This window comes from Palaemon carinicauda, chromosome 28, assembly GCF_036898095.1.
Source record: "Palaemon carinicauda isolate YSFRI2023 chromosome 28, ASM3689809v2, whole genome shotgun sequence".
Lineage (NCBI taxonomy): Eukaryota > Metazoa > Arthropoda > Malacostraca > Decapoda > Palaemonidae > Palaemon > Palaemon carinicauda.
This window is the reverse complement of record NC_090752.1, coordinates 1,246,318-1,269,886: the sequence shown is the minus strand read 5'-3', so window position 1 is coordinate 1,269,886 and position 23,569 is coordinate 1,246,318. Positions and strand designations below refer to the sequence as shown.

Below are 23,569 nucleotides of genomic sequence, written 5' to 3'. Positions count from 1 at the left end.
AAATAATTTACAAAAGTTCTACATGCATAATATAGTATGGTCTAATATAATACACTTACAATACTGTATATAATTTTAAAAATTATTTGGATCATAAGACAGGACTCCAGTAAAATAAATTTAGAATTTTTTTATACCAGTTTTGATACAAAAAAATTTGACTACTTTTATAATCTCCAAACCCTTGTGAGAGGATTCCTAAATTTATTTTGTTTTGTTTGTTGTCTTCATAAGATTAATAGATAAATTTCATTTTAAAACAAATTGAAGAGATTCATCTCTATATGATGGGTTCAATACCAGAAGACATAGACGGAACATAATGGGTAGGAGTAACGTTACAAGAATTAGCGAGCGTAACAATCTCTAACAAAAATAAGAACTAACTATAATATATCTATCAAAGGAAGATGATATATGCAGAATACCTTTAACAGCAAATTAGAAAATATATTAAGTTTATACAATGGAAAAATTATAATACAACTGAGAATCAAGGCAAACTACTTGAATCAAGTTAACGTGTGCATATTGCAGGTCGGGTGTGAACCCAACACCGAACAGTATTATACTATGCATCAAATATAATGGAAGGCATCTTAAGATGTTCAGGACTACCAATATAGATGAAGCTATTTTTTTAAGTATAATATAGACAGTATATAAAAATATCATCTTGGGGGGAAAAAGGAGAACTATACTGTTCGTAAAAGGACATACATTACGCAAAATACATTTCTCTAACTGGGGGATAAACTGCCTTGTGATGAACAGACACTAAAAGGGCACTGTAACTAATCTTCTGCTACCATCTATGCTGTGCCATGCAGGGCACAAGGTGAAGAATGGAGTTTTGATAGTAAAAATGGTTATTTCTATGCTCACCCAGAAACAGGTGGGTTCTTTTAAACAGGTAAGCACTTATGGCTAGAGGAATAAGGACATTCCAGCAATTTTGTATTTCCTGGTGAGGGCATGAACTTAGGAGTAAACATGGTCAGAATTTCCTTCTGCCCTTATAAGTAGTCTAATAGGGGATCTTTTGTAGCGTATGCCTCTCCAGGAGAGCCTGCATGATTAGGTTTGCTATCGCTCCTAGGTGAGAACTGGAGATTAGACCAACACGCACGAACAAAAGTGCGTGAGCACTTAAGAACATATGAGTACCCAGGAGAGTATTCCTCACTAGGTGAAGGTACAATTATAATCTCGCTACAATGGCCTGGAGGGCACTGGCAAACAGATTGGCAATCTCGTCGATAAGCATTTGTGTGTACAGAAGAGGTAAGAGCTATCTATTTGAGGGGTTCTCTCAAACATGCGAGTGCAGAAGGGGGGTTGTACACAAGCAAGTGTTTAACTTCACATGCATACTCATTTTCTGAAAAATGAAAACAATTTTGGGACGTTCATCTTTCATGGAATGAAAGCCCTTTGCAGCAAGTGTGTTAAAAATGAGGATCCACCCATTGAGATGATAATTCATCAGAAGAACGAGTGTGTGATATGTTAGCCATACACATAGTCAATTGAAGCAAAAGCATCAGGTCTGACCAATGTTTCATATAATTTGATTACCGATCGTATCATACCTGATCAAAGAAACCAATCGTAATCTTCACAATCACGGTAACTGATCATAAGGTTCCCGATTGAGGTGAACAATTATAGGGTTCCTGATTATGTTAAACAATCATAGGATTTGAGTACAATAATCATTTGTAACTTTTCCAATTGCAGTAAATGATCATAGGGTTCCCGATTGCAATAAATGATCATAGGGTCCCCAATTGCAGTAAATGATCATAGGGTTCCCGATTGCAGTAAATGATCATAGGGTTCCTGATTGCAGTAAATGATCATAGGGTTCCCGATTGCAGTAAATGATCATAGGCTTCCCAATTGCATTAAAAAATTGTAGGGTAACCGATCATGAGTCTACCAAACACGGCGCATGACCAATTCCATGGGAAACACCAATCGTGGAGAACAAGCACGAGGTGACCTGTTTGCAGGACACAAGGAAACCTAGGTGATCATGAATGCAATATCTTGTACCCCATATGAGCGATGTGAACGGTTATAGGTTCCTCTTCCATCATATTCTATATCGGAAGAGCAGGAATGAAGCAGATACCAGAAGTTCTGCGACCCCAACGACGACTTTCATCACGTGGCGTCGAGCAAGTGCAGTGAAAACCTAAACTTCGATACATGAAGTGACCAATCGCATACCAATAAGCAAGCTCAGTAAACACTTGAACTTCGTACCAAAATGTATTCTAGGGTAAGTAAGAATTTCAGATATGTAACCTCTCGCCTAGCACAAGTCGAGAACATACTAGATGTCCAACTTACTCTGATTGGTGAAGGGCCTTTTCTCCCCCGATTGAGAGAACTAGAACTTGATCTCGTATGAAACCAAGTGCTCGAAACAGGCCACTGACCTCTGGTATCACGAACCTCTCTAGGTACGTACTGCTTCCCATCAAGGGCATGAAGAAAGATTAATCAGACCTTTGAGGGCACTGCATTTAGTACATTACTGACTACGATGGCAAAACTGCAACTATTAATGTCTGTTCCCGAAGGGATGACTCTCGGTATGGAGTTTTTCCTTCGCTCTCTGGGATCATGCAGGAAAGGAAGAGAAGGGCAAGAGTCTTATTTCTATCAAAAGTGAACGTACTTATTCTTGTTAGAAACAAGCACAGGTACCTGGTGTGTGAGCTCCTGTACCGCATACCGATACGTAATTTCGGGGAACGTTCTGGTGAACATACAATTATCAAGTTTCTAACGACAATTATTATGAGTACTATTATTACCACTTAAGCTACAACCCTAGTTGGAAAAACAGGATGTTATAAGCTCAAGGGCTCCAACAGGGAAAAATAGTCCAATGAGGAAAGGAAATAAGGAAATAAATAAACTATATGAAAAGTAATGAATAAAGAATATAAAATACCTTAAGATCAGTAACAACAATGAAATAGATATGTCATATAAAAACATCCACTGCAAGTTTAAACTTCTGAAGGCGAATGAGTGCTATAAGAAGAAGGGGAGCAAAAAGGTAAGGATATACTGATGTAAAAGGGTGCATAAACAGTTGCAGGCATACTCCTGTAGGAGAGCACTCTAGAGCACACATGAACAAGTGAGGGCTCACTCCTGTAGAAGGAACGAGTGTGAAAAGATGAGAGCACACTCCAGTAGGATCACGAACACTGATGAGCAGTTGGAACGGGTTAGAGTAGGCTGAAGGAGATCATCTTCTATACTTCCTCCTACAGGAGCGAGTGCACTCACAGGAAGAACTAAAGAGTGCATGCACAAGCAAATGGGGACGCTGTCTTGTAGGATCGCTCACAAGCTCTGGTAAGGGTGCACTTATATAAGATCACACAAACAAATGAGGCAAGGACAGTCTCCTGCAGTAGAGCTTATGCAGCTCCAGCAGAAGAGCATGCGCACTTAATAACACGATAGTGGGCTCGCAAACAGTCGAGGGTGCGCTACTGTAGGAGAACGCCCGTACAGAAAAGACTGTCTCTCCCACTGGGAAAATAATGCTTTGAATCATGCAAATGCTACTCCTGCCAATCAGTCTTTAGGGCTTCTCCGTCATAAACGGGAAAAAGAAAAGCCACGCCCTCCAATCTCGACCAGCAGTGTGTGACGAGAAAAATGAGCAATCTCGGGTATTATCTGCATTGTCTTGTCGTCTCTTGGGATTCATCATCTTCAATCAGTCTTCCAGAATTAGGTAAAGAAAGGGAAAAAGAGAAAAATAAAAGTGTGCAGTAAGTGAAGAGACAAAGTTATTTGGTTTTCTGGCCTCTAGCGATGACTATCCAAGGAAAGGGATCCCAGGAACTCTATTCAGAGAAAGTACCACCAGGAGATATGTCTTTAGCGCTTTCTGGACACAGGAAGATGCTGATAATAAGAAAAAGGCCAGCACCCTCCCCTTCAACTCATTATCAGCAGAGATTCTTTCCCACTTACAAGGAAATAAACAGCAACAAGATTAGTATCAAACAGGAACAAAAAAGTGTATAGAAGCAGGTTACATAGACAACTGACAGTCGGCTACAGTTATTGAAAACAAGGATACACCATTCTTAAAACAGCTGGTTAACAATGACAGAAGTAAGTCTGTCCTCCTCAGTGGCTGAAAACAAAGGGGCTACTCAAGGTGCTGAATTGGGAGAAGGGGGCATCCTTGCCGCTTGCCAGTAGCTACCGACAATGCTTTATAAATTTTAACAGCTAAGTTCCAACTTAGCTGTAGAGAGTAGAGGTCCCCTTTTTGTTTTGTTTCATTTGTTGATGTCGGCTACCCCCCAAAATTGGGGGAAGTGCCTTGGTATATGTATGTATGTATGTAAGTTCCAACTATGCTGAGAGGACACTCCAATCAAAGGACGATGTTTGCATCCAAGTAAGAACAAATAGTCCGCGATCTCAATGCAGAGAGGATTTTGCAAAGTGATAAGAAAGGTACAGCGACAGTTACGATAGTAAAATGGGAATAGCAAGATGAAATATCAGTATGAAAACCCAAAAAATAATACATACATACATATACCAAAGGCACTTCACCCAATTTTGGGGGGTAGCCGACATCAACAAGAAACAAAACAAAAAAGGGGACCTCTACTCTCTACATTCCAGCCTAACCATGGACTCAGCCGAGTTCAGCTGGTACTGCTAGGGTGCCACAGCCCAACCTCCCACATTTCCACCACAGATGAAGCTTCATACTGCTGAGTCCCCTACTGCTGCTACCTCCGCGGTCATCTAAGGCACCGGAGGAAGCAGCAGGGCCTACCGGAACTGCGTCACAATCGCTCGCCATTCATTCCTATTTCTAGCACGCTCTCTTGCCTCTCTCACATCTATCCTCCTATCACCCAGAGCTTTCTTCACTCCATCCATCCACCAAAACCTTGGCCTTCCTCTTGTACTTCTCCCATCAACTCTTGCATTCATCACCTTCTTTAGCAGACAGCCATTTTCCATTCTCTCAACATGGCCAAACCACCTCAACACATTCATATCCACTCTAGCCGCTAACTCATTTCTTACACCCGTTCTCACCCTCACCACTTCGTTCCTAACCCTATCTACTCGAGATACACCAGCCATACTCCTCAGACACTTCATCTCAAACACATTCAATTTCTGTCTCTCCATCACTTTCATTCCCCACAACTCCGATCCATACATCACAGTTGGTACAATCACTTTCCCATATAGAACTCTCTTTACATTCATGCCCAACCCTCTTTTTTACTACTCCCTTAACTGCCCCCAACACTTTGCAAACTTCATTGACTCTCTGACGTACATCTGCTTCCACTCCACCATTTGCTGCAACAACAGACCCCAAGTACTTAAACTGATCCACCTCCTCAAGTAACTCTCCATTCAACATGACATTCAACCTTGCACCACCTTCCCTTCTCGTACATCTCATAACCTTACTCTTACCCACATTAACTCTCAACTTCCTTCTCTCACACACCCTTCCAAATTCTGTCACTAGTCGGTCAAGCTTCTCTTCTGTGTCTGCTACCAGTACAGTATCATCCGCAAACAACAACTGATTTACCTCCCATTCATGATCATTCTCGCCTACCAGTTTTAATCCTCGTCCAAGCACTCGAGCATTCACCTCTCTCACCACTCCATCAACATACAAGTTAAACAACCACGGCGACATCACACATCCCTGTCTCAGCCCCACTCTCACCGGAAACCAATCGCTCACTTCATTTCCTATTCTAACACATGCTTTACTACCTTTGTAGAAACTTTTCACTGCTTGCAACAACCTTCCACCAACTCCATATAACCTCATCACATTCCACATTGCTTCCCTATCAACTCTATCATATGCTTTCTCCAGATCCATAAACGCAACATACACCTCCTTACCTTTTGCTAAATATTTCTCGCATATCTGCCTAACTGTAAAAATCTGATTCATACAACCCCTACCTCTTCTAAAACCACCCTGTACTTCCAAGATTGCATTCTCTGTTTTATCCTTAATCCTATTAATCAGTACTCTACCATACACCTTTCCAACTACACTCAACAAACTAATACCTCTTGAATTACAACACTCATGCACATCTCCCTTACCCTTATATAGTGGTACAATACATGCACAGACCCAATCTACTGGTACCATTGATAACACAAAACACACATTAAACAATCTCACCAACCATTCAAGTACAGTCACACCCCCTTCCTTCAACATCTCAGCTTTCACACCATCCATACCAGATGCTTTTCCTACTCTTGTTTCATCTAGTGCTCTCTTCACTTCCTCTATTGTAATAATGGAAAAAGGTATAAAGAAAGAAATTAGAGTACTTATAGACAAAATTTTTTCTAGAAAGAAGAGTAAAGAAAACAATACTTAAACTAAAATACTATAATGAAAATCTGACAGGATAAACAGTACATATGATGATCATTGCCTGAAACACAGTTCAAAAAAGTTTTGAGCAACTGTAAGGTTTGTAAAATACTATATGAAATTGTATAAAATTTTGAGTTACTATATTGTATTCACTTAACCCTTTTACCCCCAAAGGACGTACTGGTACGTTTCACAAAAGCCATCCCTTTACCCCCATGGACGTACCGGTACGTCCTTGCAAAAAAATGCTATAAAAATATTTTTTTTCATAATTTTGATAATTTTTTGAGAAAATTCAGGCATTTTCCAAGAGAATGAGACCAACCTGACCTTTCTATGACAAAAATTGAGGCTGTTAGAGCAATTTAAAAAATATATACTGCAAAGTGTGCTGGGAAAAAAATAACCCCCTGGGGGTTAAGGGTTGGAAATTTCCAAATAGCCTAGGGGTAAAAGGGTTAACACACTTGCAAGATGAATAAATGGAAATATGAAAAAATGCTCTCCTAAGCCTGAATAATACTGTAACATTATTCAACTTCACTGTAACAGTTCAATACTACGCGGTAGCTATAACAATTTGACTAACTAAATCTTACTGAAGAGACTGTGCATCAATTTTACTTACTCAATTTTATTGAAGAGACTGTAAACAGTTTTGTTATACTGCTTGAACTTCGCTAATTTCTCCCTTGCATACGGAGTGATAAGCGTGTCAGGATCAACTTGCTGTATTCCATGTTCAACGGCAAACTTATTAGCCCCTTCCCCTGTAAAAATTGAAAACAATAATCAGGAAGTTAGAATATTCAATTACAGATCATCACTATTACATACATACATACATATACCAAGGTACTTCCCCCAATTTTGGGGGGTAGCCGACATCAACAAAGAAACAAAAACAAAAAGGGGACCTCTACTCTGTACGTTCCTCCCAGCCTAACAAGGGACTCAACCGAGTTCAGCTGGTACTGCTAGGGTGTCACAGCCTACCCTCCCACATTATCCACCACTATGACAAAAACTACTGTATATCCTAAATGACAATCAATGTACCATAAAAAGTTCTCAAATCATCAACTTAACCACTTAATTCAGTTTAAAAACTCACCCTAGTTTTGTAACCTATTTTCTTAACTTTTAAGCAAATCCTAACTTGCAAAGGAGGATCCTTATCATTCACTTCAAATTTAGTGCATATAATTATCACATTTTTTAACCCTTTTACCCCCAATGGACGTACTGGTACGTTTCACAAAACTCATCCCTTTACCCCAATGGACGTACTGGTATGTCCTTGCAAAAAACTGCTATTTAAATTTCTTTTGCATATTTTTGATAACTTTGTGAGAAACTTCAGGCATTTTCCAAAAGAATTAAACCAACCTGACCTCTCTATGATGAAAATTAAGGCAGTTAGAGCAATTTAAAAAATATATATTGCAAAATGTGCTTGAAGAAAAGAAATGCCTGGGGGTTAAGGAGTGGAAAGTTCCAAATAGCCTGGGGGTAAAAGGGTTAAATGAGTTTAATGGATAAAAAAATCATTACTTTACACTATTCCTTATAACCATTACAGCAAACCAAGACCAAAAATCTATATCAGAGTATTGGTAACTCTTGAGGTAACCTTTGATCAAAATTTTGATTGCATGTAAATGCAAGCAACCAAATGCCATCACTTCCTTATGACCCTTCTCCTGCCTTGGTCTGCAATGCCAGTCACCTCAGGCAGCTTCGTGACTATATCTACATTTGATACTAGATTGATTAGGTTTACTATATCCTGGTACAACCTGAATGGATCCACTCAAGTGTTTTCTAATTCTAGAAAAGATCCATTCTAGACTTTCATAAGCGATAGTCAAACTAATAAAATAAGTCTGACCACAAAAGTAGACCAGGTAAAGGGATATTGAATAATATTATTATTATTATTATTATTATTATTATTATTATTATTATTACTAGACAAGCTACAACCCTAGTTGGAAAAGCAAGATGCTATAAGCCAAGGGCTCCAACAGGGAAAAATAGCCCAGTGAGGAAAGGAAATAAATAAATGATGAGAATAAATTAACAATACAGTATATCATTCTAAAAACAGTAACAGCATCAAAACAGATATATCCTATATAAACTATTAACAACGTCAAAAAGGGATTTTGACGAAGGAAAAATCTATTTCTGGGGAGAGACCTGTGGCGCCCGGTGAAAAGTCCTTCTTGTATATGTCTTTTCTGATAAAACCTTCCAATTATACCAGAGAAAGATAAAAGCATGGAATGCTGAGGTTACAACCCTCGCGCGAGCACCTTTTAGGTGTCGTGTATAAAGCAAAGGCGCGTGAAATCCACTATTCACAGGTTGTCTTCCATTTAGTTAATTCCTTCGTCAAAGGGATGGGCCGATACAACGGCCCTAGACACACCCCCACCGCCGCACCACCCACGCCACGACGCGAGCGCCATCTGAACAACATCCTTCTGTAATGGTCATGACGGCTTGGAAAGGAAAGGGTGGGATCGTGTAAAATAAAGGGGGAAGGGTTTCACCGGGCGCCACAGGTCTCTCCCCAGAAATAGATTTTTCCTTCGTCAAAATCCCTTTTCTGGGTCGATCTGTGGCGCCGGGTGAAAATGTACCAGAGAATGCCTTCCAAGCCCAACAATAACTAATTTAATGAGGGGAGAGAAACAACACCATGTAAAGAAAATCATAAATAATTAAGGTAAACAAACATGATAACTGGGAAGCCTCCGAGTATCAGAGGAAACATGCTACAAAACTGACATGGCTAAGAATATCCCAACCCTGTAACAACGGTAATCAATAATAGTTACAAACGTAACCTAATCTGTAAAAAACTTAGGGCTAACGAACCACCAAGGAAGCGGCGACGTGGTGCGAGTGGCGGGTAGGAGGGAGAAGAAAAGAGATGGATGAAAGGAAGAACAAAAGATCACTGGGGAGAGATACGGCTCCCAGCTGCAACTGTTGGGTATTTAAGAGCCTGTAAGTTCATTAGATAGTGGCGTTTGAAGACCATAGGAGATTCTCAACCCGTGAACTTTATAAGGTCATCTAAGTCCATCTTCTGGGGGAAATGATCCCGGATTGGCTTGTTAAACGAAGTATAGGATCTATAGCCTAATACCACGTATGGGAATGGTACCTCCTTGTTCTCTGATAAACAAGGGGCCAGACGATCGGGTAGCAGTCGTGGCTAAAAAGGCCCTGAGAGTGGTGACCGGAAATAGAAAAGTATCTTGGAGAAGAGGAATAACTTTCCAAGGGGACCACCTATTTTGGGGGTTAACGGCCGAATCATATTGGCGAATTGTCGAGTCCCTTTTGTCTGATTCGATGAAGAAATCGTTTTCCGGTTCAATGTTCGAGTCTCTACGAGCTGCCAACTTCCTGTAGTCCACAAGTTAGGGTTTTGGACATCCTTGAGTAATCTGACACAGTGAGTTTGGAATACTCGGGTCAGTTTGAGGAACGGGATCCGGATGGGACGGAGTTTCCACTCGAGGAGGAGAGGAAACCAACTGTTCTTGGGCAGTAAGGTGGTACTAAAGCCACTGCGCCCCGGAAGGAGCGCAGTCGGTGTTAAAGTCTTTAGAAGATTCACTGGGAGAGATAGGGAAATCTTCCTCTAATGGTTCCAATCCCGGGGTAATTCGTCCATGGCATGAGCCCGAGGGTCCAGGATTGGGGTCACATAACAAGGAAGTTTGTGATTGATCTGAGATGTGAATAGATCTACCTGGATGCCTGGAACGAACCTGAGTATCCACCGGAGAGAAATTCTGACTCCAGGGAACTCGTCCTGGATAGTGAGCCCGTTCTCACATCCTGGCCTCCCGCTAGGTGAGGTGCTGACAGGAACCAGTTCTTTTCTGTTGCCCAGGCGAAGAAAGTGACCAGGATCTGATTCAGGTTGGGTGACTTTGATCCTCCCCTGTTTCCGTAGTGTACCTCGTCTGTGCTGTCTGACACTACTCTGATGTGTGTCGACCTCGGAGGAGTCTCTCTCTTCAGGGTCAAGAACACTGCCATGGCTTCGAGAACCTTGATATGGGACTGTTTCATGGCTAGTGACCAAGAACCTGAAACATCTGATGTTCGGAGAAATCCCCCCATCCACTTAGAGACACGGCTGAATGGAATGTCACTTGTGGAGGTGGGAATTGTAGAGGAACCGCTTTGGAGAGGTTCTTCGGTTCGGACCATGGGCGTAGTCTCATTTTCCCGACAGAGGGGATCTTCGAGACCTTGTCTTCTTATAGGTACTGTAGTTCTCTTTCTCCAAAATCGATTGATGTCTTGAGTTTGGCTTTTATTAGGAGATCTGTTACTGAAGTGAATTGGGAAAGGCCGAGGATACTTTCTAGGCTCTTTGGACACCTGTTTGTGCTTGAGAAATTCTTGATCTTGGAACCTATTCCTCTTACTTTTGGAAGGGGGAGACAACGTGTTCTTCGAAAGGTCCCACTGAATGGCTAACCATTCTAAGTGGCCTGATGGTCGCAGGCGAGACTTATGGAGATTGACCCGAAACCACAGGTTGTCGATCGATCGAAGTAATTCCTTCGTAGCTCTGTTGCCTTCTATGGCCGGCCGGGCCCAAATGAGCCAACCGGCCAGATAAGCAATGATCTGTATCTCTTGGTTCCTGAGTTGTTCTAACACTGCCTCTCCCAGTTTCGTGAATATCCTGGGATCAATGTTGAGGCCGAAGGGCATGTCTTGAACACAAAGGCTTTCCTGCTTAGGTGGAAACCCAGATAAGAAGAGAAGTTTCGAGCTATAGGCGCAATCTAATATCGGTCGGTAAGATCGACAGAGGTGGTGACGGTCCCACGGGGAAGTAAGGTCCGTACCTAAGAGATAGTCGTTTGATTGCTTTTTCTTGAGTAACCCTGTGGTGTACTCTTTCAGGACGGGAGTGTCTTTCTGGGAGAAGGTCACTAGCGGAGGAGGAGGACCTTGAGGCCATTTTCATCTCAAACCGTTAGAGACTATGCTATGATCCCACAGACCGAGTCCAATGGACACGAAAGTGGTAAAGTCTTCCCTCTACCGGGACCACCTCGTTGTGAGGTAGTGAATCTAGGTCCTTCCCTTCTCCGAGCCCCCTTTTTTCTAGGTCCGCCTTGATGTCGGGACTGTCTTCTACTCCTGTAGCTTCCTCTCTGGTGTCCATGAAAGGAGCCTGAGGGTTCGGATCTAGGGCTGCATGCAGGCAAAACATCCCAACGGAGTTGGGCTGAGTACCTGGGGAATCAGTGAGGTAGACCACCTGATGATGGGGGGTCAGATACAAAACCGTCGAACCAGAGGAAGGCTGTGATGACGAGTGGGAAACCGACTATCGATTCCTGTCTGATAGAGGTCTCAGACAGAACGTACTTCCCACAACTGACCCGATCAGACCAACAAACGTGTAGGTCGAACTGGAAGGGCAGAGCCTGGAATTATCGTACCCCCCAGGCTGACAACATCCTGGTCCAGACAGATCGGGCCTGCCCTTTAGGAAATAATACCGTTACCTTCGGTACCTTGTCTAAGCTAACCAAGGCAATCTCTTTCAATCGAACGAATCCGTTGAATGGGAATTCTAGTACCTGGAAGTAAAATCTAGGTCCCCCAGAGGGAGGACGTCTATTCCCTCCAGATTTATGGTACCACCTATATCCGAGTTCCTGAACGGCACTGACTCACCCCCATACCTTAGAGCTCGTCATAGCCCCTTGGATTTCCTTAGAATGTGTTGCTTTTAGCCGTCACAGTTTATGCCGGGTAACATGAACATTAGGATCCTTTAATGGTCCTAGGTCGGTGACGTAGGTAATTGCAAAGCTGAAGGCTCAAAACTCATCCCCACATACCTGCCCGTCCATGGGGTCGTTGTCCAACCTTAGAGAGGACACTCCGAGGAGATAGGGACCTCTAGATGGAGCATTCCTTCCCAACTTCGATACCCAAGGGTGGAGAGCCTCTCTTGCAGGCCAGAGAGAATCATCATCATCCTGATGGGAACCATGCAGGCGAACCTTCTGTAACACAAAGGGGACATAAGTCTGGATGTTCCTTGAACTTTGGTTAGCGATCCTATTCACAGGCTGGGATCAGCTGTATTACTCTTAAAAAGCAATTTTAAAGACAAGTTATTTAATGTATTATCTTCTGGGGTATAGTGCGACACTTGTATTCATGAAATGTGACACTGTTGGCGCATTCGCCACTGGGTGGAAATTTATTTCTATATGAACACTATGTTGTATGGATATTTATCCATATCTAGACATAGTTAGAATTGACTATGCATAAATATAGGCATAATTAATGTATTTCTATTTGAACACTATGTTGTATGGATATTTAGCCATATTTAGACAGTTAGGATTGAATATGCATAAATATAGGCATAATTAATTTAATTCTATTTGAACACGATGTTGTATGGATATTTATCCATATTTATACATAGTTAGAATTAAATACATGCATAAATATAGGCATAGTTACGTTCATAAATAATATTATTTTTTATTTTTTTTTTTTTTTTTTTTTTTTTTTTTTTTTTTTTTTTTTTTTTTTTTTTAAATCCTTCCCTTTACAGGTAAAACAAAAGATTGGCCACCCGTGGTCTGAGTGATCTCCGACTGTACCGGATCTCCGGTAACCATCCCCGGTACAAACAAAGGTCCGTCATAGTGACAACGTGAACCAGAGGAAATCTAATATTAACCTCAATGCTGACCGCCTGTACGATATCTGGTTAAGCCGTAGATTCGATGAAAAAGAATCGTAATGACGATATTGTGATTATTCATGAAAAAGGGTTCATACCTTGATTCTGATCGTCTGATTGATCTCAGTTTGTACCGGAGAACCAGTGACAAAGGTCCGGCAACGTGAAAACGTGATCCTCACCGGTACGATAACATTCTCTAAAACTGAATGTCTGTGTTATCTCCAGTGAAGCCGGATATTCGATGAAAAAGGGACCGTAATAATGAAACTGTGAAACCCTCATCGGTATCACATTGTTAACTCCGGTTCTGGACGTCTGCTTGATCTCTGTTTGTATGGGAGATCCGGTAGCAAAGGCTAGTCCCCGTGAGATCGTGACCGTCACCGGTACGATAACATTAACCTCAATGAATGTTTGAGTTATCTCCAGCGAAGCCGGAGATTCGATGAAAAAAGGGGCCGGAAAGGTGTAATCGAGATCAAACATGACAAAGGTTCGTGTGCAAAAAGGTCTCAGCCGGAGTCTGAGTGCCGGATTTCACCGTTGCACTCCAAATATCTGACCAGTTCTCACCCAATGAGTATCCATTATAGAGGCGTATAACTCAAGGCGGAGCTAAACATAACTCAAGGCGGAGCTAAGGGTGTCGGTATAAATCGAACCCAATTAATGACTCATACACCAACGTTCCTACTAATAGTGTTAGCTATATTAACAGTAACCACATCAATAAAACGTGTATAACATTAAACGTACTATCATCAACTCTGATAATAAGAGGAGGCCTGAATAACTCGTGAACGTATAAAAACGGAGAACGGGAAAATCACCTCCCTTACTCGAGCTAATAAACGAACACCTTATGTTCTCACTCTCAAGGTTACATAATAAAAGCTAACATCACACAATAATATAAGGAAAGTAAAATAAAACTGATTGTTTTTATTTTATTTTTATTTTTTCCTTTTTCTTTTTCATTTTTAGTCATTGTAATAACCAAAAACGAAGAATAACGACAACGTAACCAATAAATAAGGATATAGTCTAAATCGAGCCTTCCTGGGGCGAGTACAAACTAACAGACTAACAGACTAAATCGCAAACGTTTAAATCGCTATTCGGCCAAAATCATTGTTGGCACTATAATATCCAAATGTTTGTATATTTGTAATTTACCTAATGTCTGTTAATGACATAAGGATAAATAACTTAAAGCAATCTGCCGACCTGCGAGGGTCGGGGAAGCAGTGACATGCCCTTAAAATAAATATAAACACCAGCCTTAGCTAAAGGCAAGGCAAATATAAGTGTTAAGTGTATGGGCGACCTCCGGTGAAGCCGGAGCGTAATGAGATGTCCTGAATAATGCCGTCTTAGCCAAAGGCAAGGCAAATATAAGTGTGAAGTGTATGGGCGACCTCCGGTGACGCCGGAGGATAATGAGATACCCTGAATAATTCAATTGTGGCTAATAATTCAATTGTGAAGATATAAAAGCCAAGCCGCAGCTAAAGGCTAAGGCTTAGATCATAGCAAAGCGTATTTACAACCTCCGGTGAGGCCGGAGGGAGAAGAAAGGTCCTGAATAATTATTGTGAATAAAAACACAATTGTAATAACAATGGCTATTGTGGATATGGCCGTGGCCTGAGACCGCAGTAAGGGCCACCGGAGGGTCGTATCTAAACAATATGAAGCCCGTCCCATGTAGTAAACAATATATAAATATAACAATAGAACGAAAGTCATTGAGAATCCCTCAAGCCGGAGTAGAACTCAAGGCGGAGTGGAAAACGTTCATAAACTACTCCCGAGCCGTAACGGGGAGAGGACGAACACGGACCAAAAAGGGATTTTGACGAAGGAAAAATCTATTTCTGGGGAGAGACCTGTGGCGCCGGGCGAAAAGTCCTTCTTGTATACCTTTTCTGATAAAAACCTTCCAATTATACCAGAGAAAGATAAAAGCATGGAATGCTGAGGTTACAACCCTCGCGCGAGCACCTTTTGGGTGTCGTGTATAAAGCAAAGGCGCGTGAAATCCACTATTCACAGGTTGTCTTCCATTTAGTTAATTCCTTCGCCAAAGGGATGGGCCGATACAGAGGCCCTAGACACATCCCCATCGCCGCACCACCCACGCCACGACGCGAGCGCCATCTGAACAACATCCTTCTTTTTGGAATTCAAAAGTGTTGAATGGTTTCGTTGTGCTCTCGGTCTTTTTTATCTATCGTGGATTTATTTTGTCATGTCCGAAGCTCCATCTTCACACATTCCAATGTTAAGTACCATAGTTTGTTTTGACAGTATTTTATTGTACCGGGCTTGTGTTTTATATCCAGTATAGTCTGTTTTATTATTCCCGTCTGGCCTTTCATGGCGGCCATTGTTCACTTGTTTGGGAATTCATCTTTATCTGCCCGTTTAGTACTCTGTCACTTAGGTTCTTGGTTAAGTCCCTGGCCTTATGCCTTTAGAACCGTTATTATTTTTATTTTTATTTTTTTTTGTGTATTTATGCTCATGGTACTTTTTGCAAGTAAGTCCAGCCTACGATCGAGATAGCGATTTAGCTTTGTTTTTGTTTAGTAACCGCCCGAGGCGTTCGTCACTCAACTCGGTTAAAGGAACAGTGCTATTTATTTCAAGTTTTAACGGATGCTATTCTTCGATCGTAGTGTTATATGGATGTACATTTTTATTTTATACGTTTATAATAGTGTTTTGTGATTTTTAGTCCTGTTTTTGTGTCCAAGAGAGCGGGAGATTGGGGTCCCCGTTTTCTGTTCGCAGTCACGAGTTACCCCTTTCTCTCGTTTTCTTTCTTAGCTCCGGTGGGGGAGCGGATTTCCCGTTTTCCGTTTTGTGCGTTCAGCGGGTTCTCCCTCCCTCACCTCTCCCCCTCTGGGTGGATGATAACTTACGAGTTATTTATTTTTCGTGACTTTTCAATTGTTAGCGTTATTTTGGTCCGTGTTTCGTCCTCTCCCCGTTACGGCTCGGGAGTAGTTATGAACGTTATCCACTCCGCCTTGAGTATAACGCTAACAATTGAAAAGTCACGAAAAATAAATAACTCGTAAGTTATCATCCACCCCGAGGGGGAGAGGTGAGGGAGGGAGAACCCGTTGAACGCACAAAACGGAAAACGGGAAATCCGCTCAACCACCAGAGCAAAGAAAGAAAACGAGAGAAAGGGGTAACTCGTGACTGCGAACAGAAAACGGGGACCCCAATCTCTCGCTCTCTTGGACACAAAAACAGGACTAAAAATCACACAACACTATTATAAACGTATAAAATAAAAATGTACATCCATATAACACTACGATCGAAGAATAGCATCTGCTAAAACTTTAAATAAATAACACAGTCGAGTGACGAACGCCTCGGAGGGGCGGGCACTAAACAAATACAAAGCTAAATCGCTATCTCGTTCGTAGGCTGGACTTACTAGCAAAAAGTACCATGAGCATAAATACACAAAAAAATAAAAATAATAACGGTTCTAAAGGCATAAGGCCAGGGACTTAACCAAGAACCTAAGTGACAGAGTACTAAACGGGCAGACAAAGATGAATTCCCAACAAGTGAACAAACAATGGCCGCCATGAAAGGCCAGAAGGGAATAATAAAACAGACTATACTGGATATAAAACAAAAGCCCGGTACAATAAAATACTGTCAAAACAAACTATGGTACTTAACATTGGAATGTGTGAAGATGGAGCTTCGGACATGACAAAATAAATCCACGATTGATAAAAAAGACCGAGAGCACCACAAAACAAATCAACACTTAGTATTCCAAAAAGAAGGATGGTGTTCAGATGGCGCTCGCGTCGTGGCGTGGGTGGTGCGGCGGTGGGGGTGTGTCTAGGGCCGTTGTATCGGCCCATCCCTTTGACGAAGGAATTAACTAAATGGAAGACAACCTGTGAATAGTGGATTTCACGCGCCTTTGCTTTATACACGACACCTAAAAGGTGCTCGCGCGAGGGTTGTAACCTCAGCATTCCATGCTTTTATCTTTCTCTGGTATAATTGGAAGGTTTTATCAGAAAAGACATATACAAGAAGGACTTTTCACCCGGCGCCACAGATCGACCCAGAAAACAGATATGTCATATATAAACAATAAAAAGACTCATGTCAGTCTGATCAACATAAAAACATTTGCTCCAACTTTGAACTTTTGAAGTTCTACTGATTCAACTACCCGATTAGGAAGATCATTCCACAGCTTGGTAACAGCTGGAAAAAAATTCTAGAATACTGTGTAGTATTGAGCCTCATGATGGAGAAGGCCTGGCTATTAGAATTAACTGCCTACTGGGATACTATGCTTTCTGGCTACTGTATAGGTACTGTCACATTAGGTAACACCAAATTTTTTAATTTGAAAATGTTGGTCATGCAACTAACTATGAATTCTAAGCGAGCCTAACATTGTTGAAGATACAATGATTATTGTAATTTGTTATCCTTTCCCAATAAATAAACTAGAACCACTTGAAATATGATAGCTAACCAGGTAGTAATACCTACATTCATACATATACCAAGGCACTTCCCCCAATTTTTGGGGGTAGCCGACATCAAACAAATGAAACAAAAAGGGGGACCTCTCCTCTGTAGTAATACCTATGGATACGAAATCAACTAATTCTGGAGTGGCTTTCAATAACATGATTTTTCCATATAATGAGTAGAGATTGACAGACATGTAACATGATTCCAAAATGCCTGACATTTTCACAAAAAAACACAGCTACGAAAAACACGTCCGAACGTTCGCGGGTGCTAACAAGGAATGGTGGGAGTAGGATAGGTGGTGGGGGGGGGGGGCAGTAGCTGTAGTGCACGACACCTCGTAGTAACGGGGGATTTTGGGGAGGGAGAAGTCTAATTGGAAAGGGATCTCTGGTAATGGTATCACTCGCCCCAGTTTTAATACCAACACCCTTTAGGGGTGAGCGAGCTGGATATATTTCTAGCATTCCATGCAACTTTTTTCTCTGGTATATTTAGCAGTATTTATACCTTTGAAATGGTGCTTTAAGGAGCACTTCACGGAGCGACACAGGTTGAGCCCAGAAATAGATTTTTCCTTCGTCAAAATCCCTTTCTTATACCGAGTATTTTTTCATAATAAGAGGCGAAAAAATCTTTGTGTCATTTCGTAAAATGATTTTTTCGTTTATAGAAACTTTCGTAACAACAGTTTTCACTGTATCTACTTTGAACAAAACTTGTATCAAACAGCACATTCACTCAAATAGCTAAACTCTTCATAGACAATTCCCAAATCAATATTTACACAATCACTTCACATAGCAGTTGGTTCCTCAGTACATAAAACACCATTTACGATTCTTCTTAAGAGGGACATAACCAGCTTAATTGCCTTATATCAAGCATAATGAACGTACTGTGCATTATTTTCACTTACAGTATACTATATTACCTTGCTTATTCCATGAAATACTGAAGAATGTTACCAACATACGGATGCATACCACAAAAGAATCAGATACAAAAAGTGCGGAAAACATATTTCTGATTACTGTATTACTTGTAACCTTAAAATCTCTTAATAACATTATATAAAGTAAGATATAGGGAAGTTTTTCTTAGAAGTCACCTGTAGATCTGATATTTTATTAGCAGGCACCACCAATTTGAGTGAAGGTCACAGTAACTAGTGATGTAGTACCAGCAGCTGCCCTCCAGAAAGGTAGATTTTTCAAGAAATCAAAAAAATTGCCAATCTTTTCCCTCCCCAAGTAACTCAGCAATGAGTTCCCAGCAACAGACTCTGTTTTTAAATTTGGGCACCTAGACAGATTTCCTTCCTAAAGCTCAAGTCACACACTTGTCATGACGAAACCATGTAGTCCCATACAAGAAAAAAAAAGTGTGGAACACAACCCTATGGATGCAGCAGACACACTTACAGCAAGGGGTGTCGTCCAGCCAGACTGATAGTGCTGCAGAATGCCTAGCCCCATGAGAGGGTAGGTGTCAAGGGTGGAGTACCAGGAATATGGGATACGACGGGCTAAAAGACAAAGGAAATAACTGAATGCAGGAAAAAATGGATACAGATAATCTGGAACAGCTCCCGTCCAAGCAAACAGCCCACATGAGGTACTTGCACCATCAAGAATTCCAACCTTTAACAGCCCAGATGGAGTTTTTTAATAGCATACAGTACTGATCCCTAATATGGCTGCACCCATATGAAAGCTGATTTTATGGCTGTTGACATTTATAAAAGATCTTGATTTGGTGCTTCAAAGTCACAGAAGGAGCCTGAATACCTGGATTCTCTGCATAGTACAGAATATAGTATTTGCAATTGTTGCTCTCAAAGACCTTTCTTAATTTCTGTCTCAAACTGATAAAGAGCATCCAATAAATTACTGTGGTCAACTTTGTAGAATGCCTCTTTCTGAATACCTGTACTTTTATTTACATACTTTCCCTTTAAAGCTTAGTCTACCACAGTCTCCTCCATAGAACAATTTTCCAGAAGATATATGAAATAAAAACACCAATTACATTCACCTAAGTTTCACTGCAACATTTTGCTTAAGTTTGAGATTCTGTTGGAAAAATCGAAAGGATTTTTTCAAATTCAAAACCAAAAATGTGGCTGGTCCATTGGTTCATTCTTGTACCATCACGGAGCCTCACACACTTAATTTCCATGACTATTTGTTGCTGGTATATTGAGGTCTAGATAATTACCTCTTTGATAGCAGCATTTGAATAGACAACAATATTTGGACAGGGATGTATTGGCTATGAAAACTGACATGTATTAGTACCCAATCATTTCCTGTTAAAAGCTGCTTAAACTGATAAGAAAGCCTCCTGATTTTTTTAGTGGTTCCCTTTCTTTGATAAAATCATATGATTTTAATAATAAAAAGGAGACTGACTGACTTTGTACATCTTAAAACTTATTGGAGTTCCCATACCATATATAGAAGTATATTTTACCATGCCAGTGCAGGATTTGAAAAGTAACAAACTATAAAGTACTTTGAAAAGTCAACCATAGTTTTCTCCAACATTTTCAGACTATTAGGAGCAGGGAAAAAGCTCACACATTGTAACTTACATTAGAAACACGTACAAGAAAAACTGGTAATATCTAACCAATTATTCACCCCTCACTGGATAGTCAAGGAGGGAAAACAAAATGGCACCATAATCAGATGTCAATTCAGCCCACTCTTCTTCCTTCTCACTTACAAATGGTATATAAATTCAGAATCATCAACATTATGATGCAACTTACCAACAAGAAGAACATGAGGGGTTTTCTCCATGACGAGTCTCGCAACCTTAACCGGATTCTTGACATTACGAATTGCCCCGACAGCACCCGCTTTCATCGTCGTGCCTTCCATTATAATGGCGTCCATTTCTACTTGTTCGTCGTAAGTAAGAACACTTCCTGTTCCTGATATGAAAATATTTTAAAAGCAACAATAATAATATAAATAAAAAAATGTTATTTTTATTAATAAAATAAATTTTTGAATATACTTACCCGGTGAACATATAAGCTGTCAGCTCTGCTGCCCGACAGAAAAACCTAAGGACAAAATACGCCAGCGATCGCTATACAGGTGGGGGTGTACATCAACAGCGCCATCTGTCGAGCAGGTACTCAAGTACTCCATGTAAACACAGAACCAATTTTCTCCTCGGTCCACTGGGTCTCTATTGGGGAGGAAGAGAGGGTCCTTTAATATATGATCACCGGGTAAGTATATTCAAAAATTTATTTTATTAATAAAAATAACATTTTTCAATATTAAACTTAGCCGGTGATCATATAAGCTGATTCACACCCAGGGGGGTGGGTAGAGACCAGCATTACATGTTTACATTATTATGAGCTAAGTATTTTGTAATTCATTTTAGCAGTTATTCAAAATAACAAACATAAAATAAATAAGTACCTGGTAAGGAAGTCGACTTGAACAATTACTCTGCCTTTTTAAGTACGTCTTCCTTACGGAGCCTCGCGATCCTCTTAGGATGCTGAGCGACCCCTAGGATCTGAAGTATCAAGGGTTGCAACCCATACAACAGGACCTCATCAAAACCTCTAATCTAGGCGCTTCTCAAGAAATGACTTTGACCACCCGCCAAATCAAGTAGGATGCGAAAGGCTTCTTAGCCTTCCGGACAACCCAAAAACAATAATAAAACATTTCAAGAGAAAGATTAAAAAGGTTATGGAATTAGGGAATTGTAGTGGTTGAGCCCTCACCCACTACTGCACTCGTTGCTACGAATGGTCCCAGAGTGTAGCAGTTCTCGTAAAGAGACTGGACATTCTTAAGATAAAAAGACGCGAACACTGATTTGCTTTTCCAATAGGTTGCGTCGATTATACTTTGCAGAGATCTATTTTGTTTAAAGGCCACGGAAGTTGCGACAGCTCTAACTTCGTGTGTCCTTACCTTCAGCAAAGCTTGGTCTTCCTCATTCAGATGGGAATGAGCTTCTCGTATTAACATTCTGATAAAATAGGATAAAGCATTCTTTGACATAGGCAAAGATGGATTCTTAACTGAACACCATAAAGCTTCAGACGGGCCTCGTAAAGGTTTTTAAATAGAACTTAAGAGCTCTTACAGGACATAAGACTCTTTCTAGTTCATTTCCAACCATACGATAAGTTTGGAATATCGAACGATATTGGTCAAGGCCGAGAAGGCAGCTCGTGTTTGGCTAGAAAACCAAGTTGTAGAACATGTAGCCGTTTCGGATGAGAATCCGATGTTCTTACTGAAGGCATGAATCTCACTGACTCTTTTAGCTGTGGCTAAGCATATCAGGAAAAGAGTCTTTAAGGTGAGATCTTTCAGGGAGGCTGATTGTAGCGGTTCGAACCTGTCTGACATAAGGAATCTTAGTACCACGTCTAAATTCCAACCAGGTGTAACCAAACGACGCTCCTTCGTGGTCTCAAAAGACTTAAGGAGGTCCTGTAGATCTTTATTGTTGGAAAGATCTAAGCCTCTGTGACGGAAGACTGATGCCAACATGCTTCTGTAACCCTTGATAGTGGGAGCTGAAAGAGATCGTTCTTTCCTCAGATATAAGAGAAAGTCAGCTATTTGAGTTACAGAGGTACTGGTCGAGGATACGGATACTGACTTGCACCAGTTTCGGAAGATTTCCCACTTCGATTGGTAGACTCTAAGGGTGGATGTTCTCCTTGCTCTAGCAATCGTTCTGGCTGCCTCCTTCGAAAAGCCTCTAGCTCTCGAGAGTCTTTCGATAGTCTGAAGGCAGTCAGACGAAGAGCGTGGAGGCCTTGGTGTACCTTCTTTACGCGTGGCTGACGTAGAAGGTCCACCCTTAGGGGAAGTGTTCTGGGAACGTCTACTAGCCATCGAAGTACCTCGGTGAGCCATTCTCTCGCGGGCCAGAGGGAAGCAACTAGCATCAACCTTGTCCCTTCGTGAGAGGCGAACTTCTGCAGTACCTTGTTGACAATCTTGAACGGAGGGAATGCATATAGATCTAGATGTGACCAATCTAGTAGAAAGGCATCTATATGAACTGCTGCTGGGTCCGGGATTGGTGAGCAAAATATTGGGAGCCTCTTGGTCATCGAGGTTGCGAAGAGATCTATGGTTGGCTGGCCCCAGGTGGCCCAAAGTCTCTTGCATACATCCTTGTGGAGGGTCCATTCTGTTGGAATTATTTGTCCCTTCCGATTGAGACAATCTGCCATGACATTCAAGTTGCCTTGGATGAACCTCATTACTATTGAAATGTCTAGACCTTTTGACCAGGTGAGGAGGTCCCTTGCGATCTCGTACAATGTCAGAGAGTAGGTCCCTCCTTGCTTGGAGATGTACGCCAAAGCCGTGGTGTTGTCCGAGTTCACCTCCACCACTTTGCCTTGAAGGAGAGACCTGAAGCTTTTCCAGGTCAGACGTACTGCCAGTAGCTCTTTGCAGTTGAAATGCATTGTCCTTTGACTCGAGTTCCATAATCCCGAGTATTCCCTACCGTCTAATGTCGCACCCCAGCCTACGTCCGATGCGTCCGAGAAGAGAACGTGGTTGGTAGTCTGAACAGTCAGGGGAAGACCCTCTCTAAGGTTAATATAGTCCTTTCACCAAGTCAGACAAGACTTTATCTTTCCGGAAACCGGGATCGAGACCGCTTCTAGCGTCTTGTCCTTTTTCCAGTGAAAAGCTAGATGGTATAGAAGAGGACGGAGGTGTAGTCTTCCTAGTGACACAAATTGATCCACGGATGACAGTGTCCCTACCAGACTCATCCACAGCCTGACTGGGCAGCGTTCCTTCTTCAGC

General features: G+C 41.4%; 1 protein-coding gene across 1 annotated transcript in view; it reads right to left on the bottom strand.

Annotated features, from left to right (window-relative positions):
• LOC137621421 (isoaspartyl peptidase/L-asparaginase) overlaps positions 1 to 23,569 on the bottom strand; it is a 64,168-nt gene that overhangs the window by 8,183 nt on the left and 32,416 nt on the right. The window contains exons 5-6 of the mRNA XM_068351720.1: positions 20,521 to 20,685; positions 7,071 to 7,212 (exon numbers count right to left, since the gene is read on the bottom strand). Of these exons, the coding sequence (XP_068207821.1) occupies positions 7,071 to 7,212; positions 20,521 to 20,685 (307 nt within the window). The remainder of the gene's footprint in view (positions 1 to 7,070; positions 7,213 to 20,520; positions 20,686 to 23,569) is intronic.